This window comes from Amphimedon queenslandica, unplaced genomic scaffold, assembly GCF_000090795.2.
Source record: "Amphimedon queenslandica unplaced genomic scaffold, v1.1 AMPQUscaffold_13288, whole genome shotgun sequence".
NCBI lineage: Eukaryota > Metazoa > Porifera > Demospongiae > Haplosclerida > Niphatidae > Amphimedon > Amphimedon queenslandica.
The window spans coordinates 133,278-140,842 of NW_003546476.1; the positions used below are offsets into that span (position 1 = coordinate 133,278).

At 33.9% G+C, this 7,565-nt stretch overlaps 3 protein-coding genes across 6 annotated transcripts; 2 read left to right on the forward strand and 1 right to left on the reverse strand.

The window, feature by feature from the left end:
* Positions 1-944: 944 nt before the first annotated feature.
* On the reverse strand, positions 945-2,113 carry LOC109583679 (uncharacterized). The gene is made up of 6 exons (XM_019999115.1): positions 1,684-2,113; positions 1,552-1,629; positions 1,458-1,505; positions 1,360-1,413; positions 1,200-1,252; positions 945-1,091 (listed from the first exon to the last, which is right to left on the reverse strand). Exons 1-6 carry the CDS (start codon positions 2,018-2,020, stop codon positions 1,026-1,028), a joined length of 636 nt encoding a protein of 211 aa, XP_019854674.1. The 5' UTR covers positions 2,021-2,113; the 3' UTR covers positions 945-1,025.
* A 61-nt stretch (positions 2,114-2,174) lies between these two features.
* Positions 2,175-4,306, forward strand: LOC109583674 (tigger transposable element-derived protein 2-like). Its single transcript, XM_019999113.1, has 3 exons — positions 2,175-2,672; positions 2,887-4,261; positions 4,299-4,306. Exons 2-3 carry the CDS (start codon positions 2,887-2,889, stop codon positions 4,304-4,306), a joined length of 1,383 nt encoding a protein of 460 aa, XP_019854672.1. The 5' UTR covers positions 2,175-2,672.
* Positions 4,262-6,218, forward strand: LOC109583684 (kinesin-related protein 12-like). 4 transcript variants are annotated; one of them, XM_019999116.1, is made up of 17 exons: positions 4,262-4,447; positions 4,500-4,616; positions 4,675-4,716; positions 4,760-4,801; positions 4,850-4,888; positions 4,936-4,980; positions 5,026-5,073; positions 5,117-5,161; positions 5,208-5,246; positions 5,291-5,350; positions 5,439-5,495; positions 5,538-5,588; positions 5,633-5,671; positions 5,718-5,762; positions 5,809-5,856; positions 5,908-5,958; positions 6,005-6,218. In XM_019999116.1, the coding sequence occupies exons 1-17, from the start codon at positions 4,321-4,323 to the stop codon at positions 6,091-6,093; spliced, it is 984 nt and encodes a 327-aa protein (XP_019854675.1). In that variant the 5' UTR covers positions 4,262-4,320; the 3' UTR covers positions 6,094-6,218. The 4 variants fall into 4 exon arrangements, with proteins under 4 accessions (XP_019854675.1, XP_019854676.1, XP_019854677.1 ...); XM_019999117.1 differs by having other exon boundaries at positions 5,718-5,759; XM_019999118.1 differs by having other exon boundaries at positions 5,639-5,671.
* Positions 6,219-7,565: the final 1,347 nt, after the last annotated feature.

Genomic DNA, 7,565 nt, shown 5'->3' on the forward strand with positions numbered 1-7,565 from the left:
AGTTGATATTCTAATTTCACTGTTATTAATGTAATTTGTTTGTACTTTTCCAGTTCTATCACGATCATCCATACCAGGTAGGTCAACATAATGGAATCTAACAACACTTCTGTCATCAGGAGGTTGATATACACCAATCCTGTATCCACTGGAGACATTTAATGGAGTAGGGAGAGTGAAATGATACTGTCCATTAGTTGTAAAGTTATCAGGAGTCAGTCTGATTTCAATAGACATCTCTCTAGTGTACACATCATCATCATTAGTTGGAGCCCATACTTCAAATTTTGGATATAAATTTCTGCCAACAGTATCATAAACTGTCCTTATATCAACTCCAATCAATATTTCTGTTACAACTGTAGCACAAGTGAATTTTATGTTGTCCTCAATGATAATCCATCTTGTTGCTAGATCTATTATATAGTTCTTATAGTTAGATAATCTGTTATTACGTAAATTTCCCATTGGACTTGTTGCTTTACCCTGTAGAAGACTATAATCCATAAATCCTTCAGTACAAGACTGTCCATTAGCCTCCAGTAATATTCCATTACTCATGAAGCACAGCAGTAGTACTAATAGAAGATAGGAAGACATCATCTTCAACAGTTTGAATGAACAAACTGAAAATGGGTGGGCTTATATGAGACAGCATTTCATTGATATCAGCTTATCAACCCCAAGGACTTCCTTTTCAATAATTAAGATGACTATGGATTACTGTATATAGATCTACATCATTTCCTGCATTGCCTTGTTGTGCATGTTGTTAGAGTCATTGTAGTGTTGTATAGAAGCAATAGGAACATGAGTAAAAGTAATGTCTTAAAATTGATGCATGGCAAAGATTCAAGTGGTATCAGATGAACTTATTGAGGGCATTAAATGGGAGAGTTTATTGCTATTATAGAAACTGCGCATGGAAATAGATTATTAGCTTATTACTAATAATGAAATCAAGATTATAACTGATCTAAAAACAGTTTAGTATTGATATATTTATGTCATTAACATTGTTCCTGTTATATGTACAGTTCTTCTTCTTCTTCTTTCATTTGTTGATGTGCCTCATCTGTTGCCATAGTATCCTATCAATGTAATTAATATAATAGTTACCAAAGGCCATGGTGTACGACTTTTGTGAGTATAAGCATTGTATTTGACTGGTCTTCAATTCAATTTTATGAGATACTTACCTCTTGTTCATTATGCATCATTGTTCTTGGTTCATCATATACTTGATCAATATCTTTAATTCAAAGTACTATGTCACTCCACACACATACACACATGCAACACAAATATTTCTCTACAAGTTATCTCCATACATATACACTAGATCTATCATGTACATACTTTCTATTCCTCTTGTGTTAATACCATAAGCAGGATTAGCAGATACACCAGATCCTAATAACAATATGATAGATGTATATATATTAAGTCTATCTTACTTTCAGTAATACCATAAGCAGGATTAGCAGATACACCAGTATTACAGTCTATGTCATGATGTTAATATTTTAAGAGTAGTATGTTTAATCTTACTATCTTGTTCCCCAATTACTCCATAAGCAGGATTAGTTGATGCTAATAATATGTTCTGTCCTTTATCCATTGTTATTACTATATAAATTGAATTGATTTTCAAAAATTGTTTTAATGCACATTAAGCCTTACTATCTGATTGTTGATTTATATCAGCTTTTCTTTCATCAGAACTGAAAGTATCATTTCCATTTGTTGTTTTATACAATCTTCTCCTACACACTAATACACTCACTATTAATATTCCTATATTAGTAACTACCAGTAGTACAATGACTGCACTGATAGCTGCTATTAGTATTGTAGATGCACCATTTCCTGCATTGCCTTGTCCTGGTGTTGAAGTCATTGTAGTGCTTAGTGAGGAAGTAATACTAATAGATGCAGTAGTAATGGAATTAGTAGGAACAGCAGTTATTGTAGTAGTAGTAGTATATCTTGTCATACTACTACTAGATGGAGTCCCCATAACTGATGACAGTGAAGTGGTATCTGATATAGCTATTGAGGATATGGTTGAGACAGTAATGTAATTAGAAGGTGTATCAGTGGTAGTTACTGGTATAGATTCTAATGGGAGAATTATTAATGTTCATAATACCAAATAAAAGTTATTCTTACCTACTAGAGTAATTAATCAATTATCGGACTAATCAAACTTCGGACAGTTATATTTTGAAAACTAAACATGATTTTCCAGTAATTTTTGCACTAGATATAGATCATCACAATATCTGTTTGCATGGTAAAAATCAAAGCATTACCTTCTTTCTTTGTAAAGATATAATTTGCTAAACACACTTAGTAGATTCACACAATAATCGGCCGTGTTAACTCCATTTTCGTCACTTAGCCACAACGAAGCAAGCTTTGTTCGAAGAATAGTTTTGTACCACCAGAACTTTAGTACTGACTGTCTTCTTCAAATACCACTGTAAACATCTTGGTCATCTTTGCTTACTGTTCAGGTATTATACCTTTTTAGTTAATTATCATTATCGGTCACACCCATCTTCATTAATTGCTGCAACAAAGCACGAGGCTCCTTGTTTATATTTTTGTTTGGACTCATTGAATCTCTCAGCTGCCTTTTCCTATCATAAATACTACCTCTATTGAATGTAAGTCACTATAAAAGCAAAATTTGTTTGTATAGCATGCAGTTTGTTTTCAAAGCTGCTCCATCATGTGTATAGCCATAGTGCATGCAAGGTGCAAATTGCTCAGGCTTTAGTTCTGTAAAATAAAGGTACATCAATCTAGCACCAGGCTTTTTCCCCATGTTTACATGTCATTGGTATGATAATCAATTTTTTTATGTTAATGTCTTTTTAGATGGCGACACGCCCATGTACATACTCTACATGGCCTGAAATAAGCATGACGAATGCTATCAAAGCAGTTGAAGAAGAGGGGTTGACAGTTAGACTTGCAGCGGAGCTATATGGCATTCCCAAATCAACACTTTATGACAGGATCAGGGGAAATGTTCAACATGGAACTAAACCTGGCCCAGTGCCGTATCTTACAAAAGAAGAAGAGGTTATTTTGGCTAAGTTTTTAATCAAATGTTCTCAGATTGGATTTCCCCGCACAGTTTCAGAAGTTCTTGCACTAGTAAGACAAACAATTCAGTCAAAGGGTTTAAGTGACGTCTCAATTTCTTATGGATGGTGGCAGAAATTTTGTAGCAGGCACAGTGAATTATCACTTCGTACTGCTGTGCCTTTAAGTCTTTCGAGAGCCATGGCCACTGATAATAGTGTCATACAAAAGTATTTTGATATACTTGAAGACACACTTAAAGAAAATTCTCTATTCAACAATCCAACTCGCATATTCAACTGTGATGAAACAGGACTCCCATTGAATCCTAAATCTTTGAAAGTTGTGAGTGGTCGTGGAGCTAAGAATGTCAGTCAAATCACTGGAGAAGGGAAGTCTCAAATCACAGTTCTGGCATGCACTTGTGCAGCTGGAGTACCGTTGCCTCCATTTGTAATATTTGATCGTAAGACCTTTAATGATCAGCTAATGGTAGGAGAAATACCAGGTACACTTTACGGCTCATCTCCAAATGGATGGATCAGTAGAGAGCTGTTTTTGTACTGGTTTCGTAAGCTGTTTTTAACAAGTGTTCCTAGGGTACGTCCTCTCCTTCTCCTGATGGATGGTCATTCTACTCATTATGGTCCTGACCTTATCAAGATAGCAGCTGAAGAGCAAATTTTAATATTTGTATTGCCACCCAATACCACTCATTTAACACAGCCACTTGACAAAGGGTGTTTTGGGCCATTAAAAACTGCTTGGAAGGCTGTGTGTCATGAGTTCTGCACTAAAAACCCTGGTCGTGTGGTAACCAGATACGATTTCTCTGTATTATTTGCTGATGCATGGAGAAGGTCAATGACACAGAGAAACATTGCAAGTGGCTTTGAAGTAACCGGCATATGTCCTTTCAACAGAAATGCTATTAAAACTGGCAATGACAAGCAAGAAACCATCAGCCGTTCACTGTTAGACCAGACTGGTCTAGCATACATACCGCTCTATAGTCCAGACATAAAGAGAACGAGGGATCATGATTCTTCATTCAATTCTAGTCTCTTGGAGAGATCACTTTCAGAGAATGATTTATCGCAAGCTGTCACTCCAATGCGAAGAGTAATGCCTATAGAGTCTTTTCTGAAAACTCATAGTCATCCCAGTAGCAAGTCCACCCTGAAGCCTAAATCATGCGGAAGAGTATTGACTAGTGTTGAATTCATGACATGTATAGAGGAAAAAGAAAGAATGAAGCAGGAAGCCTTGAAGGAGAAGGAGCGTAAAAGAATTGCTAGACTTGAGAACCAGAAGGAAGCTAATAGAGTAAAAGAGTTGAAGAGAAGTGCAAGTAATATATCTTATTGTGAAAAATTTAATCTGATATTGGATCATATTTTTAGATTTTACTATGAGTGAGCACAGGCAATTCTCTAAGAGGTTTGAAAATGGGTATGACATTCCGGATGAGAGGTATGAGTTATGGATTCAGTTATATCGTCCTAATATGACATCTCAAGGTGGGTGTTGATGAATTCATATTATTATGTTGAACATAATGTATTTATTAATATTAAGATTCAAATGCTGAAGATGAAGACCAAGATTCCTTGAGTAATGGTATGTAACAGTAAATTAGTATTTCATTCATTGGTAATTGTAGACACTGATGAAGGAGAAGAGCTTTCAATGAGTGCTGCAAACAGTATGCATGAAACATAATATTATTCTATAATACTTTATAATTGTGTAGGTATAGAGACACAGACACATACTGTCACAGCTAATAACAGTAAAGGCCTTTAAAATTAGCTGCAATACTTTTTATTATTAATGTAGGAGCAAAAAGAGTTGCACCTATCAAGGGAACCGCTGCTACTAAAGGTATTCGTATCACTATTAATTATTCTGATTTATTTTTAGAGACAGTTGATGCCTCTGTTACTTCTAATGCTAAGAAGGCTGTGAGGTCTAAAGGTATGTCTCAAATAATTTATGCTTGTCATTATTTTTTAATTAGAGACAGCAATTGCTGTACCTACTACTAGGAGTGTTAGATATAAAGGTATTGTAATATTAATAGTTGTTAATGTAATGGTTCATGACAATAGAGAGAGTTTTACTTACTGAAGAAAGTGTTAGAGCTAAAGGTATTTATTAAGTTTTTTGTTTATTTTTATCTATGCAAGTATAGAGACAGTTGAACCCACTACAGATATTAGTACTGCAGCCAAAGAGAGCAATAGAACTAAAGGTACTATTATGCAATTTTTGAAAAAAGACAATTGTGCCTGCCTACGCAAGTGTTACAGGTTTTTAATTGTTATTATTGACTTATGTAGGAACAGAGAGAGTTATACGTACTGCTAAGGGGAGTAAGGGAAGTGTTAGAACTAAAGGTATTAATATACTAGCTTTTTATAAATGCTGATGTAATATAGAAACAACTGTAAGTCCTGCTAATGCAACTACTGCTAAGAAAAGTGCTAAAGGTGTCACATAATTCTTTTATTTTATTTTATTATTTTTAATATAGAATCAGCTGATTATCCTACTGCAAAGAAGAGTGTTCGAAGTATACAATAATTTATTTTGCTATTAATTTTATAGTTTATGCTTAGGTGCACATAGAGTTGATACAAGAAGGAGTGTCAGAACTAAACGTAGTAAAATTTTAATTATTATTATCTTTATTATTATTGATAATTACAGAAATGGAAAGAGTTGGACAATGTACAGTGAATAATGGTATTGCTAAAGGTATTTATTTTTAATTAATAATTTATGACGATTTATTATTCAATAATACAGATGCAGTCCCTCCTACTACTTATGCTACCAAAAGGAATGTTAAATCTAAAGGTAAAGGATAACATCTTGACATAGTCTAATTATACTACAATAATAGTCAAGTCTGATTGTTCCCTAAAGCAATGTTCACATCCTGATGAGTCTAATTGGGTCTTTTGTTGCAGCTGCAACCAGTGGTATCACTGATATTGTTATAAAATTTCATTTCAAAAGGCGAAATTAAAAAACTTTAAATTTACATGTAACAACTGTAAATAATAACTAATTTTAATAATAATCAATAATGTTAGGCGTGTCCGTTTATTGTAGAAGAAGCTAAATATTTTTTATAGTAGCTGAGTGTACCTAAGAAGCCGGCTGTGTGATCCTTTTTGAAGAAGACAGTCAGTACTAAAGTTCTGGTGGTATAAAACTATTCTTCAAATAAAGTTTGCTTCGTTGTGGTTAAGTGACGAAAATTGAGTGAACTCGGCCGATTATCGTGTGAATCCACGAAGTGTGTTTAGCAAGTTATATCTTTACAAAGAAAGAAGGTGATGCTTTGATTTTTACCATGCAAACAGGTATTATAATGATCTATATCTAGTGCAAAAATCACTGGAAAATCATCTTAAGTTTTAAAAATATAACTGTCCGAATTTTGATTAGTCCGATATTTGATTGTTTACTCTATAACTGAGATGAGTGGATAGTCATTGGTATCTAATGCAATTAACCCATTGTTGTTCCCCAGTCTGTAATTGTGTGGTCCATTGTATTGTTGATAGAACATCTGATGTGTAGCATTACTTTCAATCATCAGTATATCACCAGGTTGTACTGTTATCTCATTGCTCATAGTAAAATTATATAAAAGAGAAGTTATGCTAACGGCATTACTAGCACTAGTGTTTAATGTTGCTGCTGTAGTAGTGAGATTATTTGATCGTTTTATTTTAATTACTAGCATAACTTGTGCAGGAGCAACAACTATCCAGTTAGTAATAATACTATGACATGTGAACCTTATATCAGGAAATATTCTAGTATCAGAAACATAATATGAATTAGTAACAGAATAGTTTAATGAATTAATTATGTCATCAGGTACAAATTGTGCAAAGCAATCTAAATTAATAGAAAAGAGTTATTTTTTATCATTATGATTGATTTATTACATACCTGTATTCTGTACTATTGGATGTATTAGTATAGTGATATCTTCACGGTCAACATGTCGACCTCCTCCTGATATTGTAATGTTATTGTTATTAGTATAATTCAATAATACTCTTCCAGTTCTGTCACGATCATCATCACCAGGAAGGTCAACATAATAAAATCTAACAACACTTCTGTCATCAGGAGGTTGATATACACCAATCCTGTATCCACTGGAGACATTTAATGGAGTAGGGAGAGTGAAATGATACTGTCCATTAGTTGTAAAGTTATCAGGAGTCAGTCTGATTTCAATAGACATCACTCTAGTGTACACATGATCATCATTAGTTGGAGCCCATACTTCAAATCTTGGATATAAATTTCTACCAACATTATCATTAACTGTCCTTATATCAACTCCAATCAATATTTCTGTTATAACTGTAGCACATGTGAATTTTATGTTGTCCTCAATGATAATCCATCTTGTTGCTACATCCACCATAGGGTTCTTA

Bases quoted from the DNA above. Each gene is read 5' to 3' on its own strand.
- LOC109583684 (XM_019999116.1), top strand. From the start codon at position 4,321: ATGACATGTATAGAGGAAAAAGAAAGAATGAAGCAGGAAGCCTTGAAG. The intron at 4,802-4,849 runs GTATGCATGAAA...ATAATTGTGTAG, and splicing joins TTCAATGAGTGCTGCAAACA to GTATAGAGACACAGACACAT. The intron at 5,589-5,632 runs GTGTCACATAAT...TTTTTAATATAG, and splicing joins TGCTAAGAAAAGTGCTAAAG to AATCAGCTGATTATCCTACT.
- LOC109583679 (XM_019999115.1), bottom strand. From the start codon at position 2,020: ATGGGGACTCCATCTAGTAGTAGTATGACAAGATATACTACTACTACT. The intron at 1,630-1,683 runs GTAAGGCTTAAT...CAATTTATATAG, and splicing joins TATAAATCAACAATCAGATA to TAATAACAATGGATAAAGGA. The intron at 1,414-1,457 runs GTAAGATAGACT...TATTGTTATTAG, and splicing joins TGCTTATGGTATTACTGAAA to GATCTGGTGTATCTGCTAAT.
- LOC109583674 (XM_019999113.1), top strand. From the start codon at position 2,887: ATGGCGACACGCCCATGTACATACTCTACATGGCCTGAAATAAGCATG.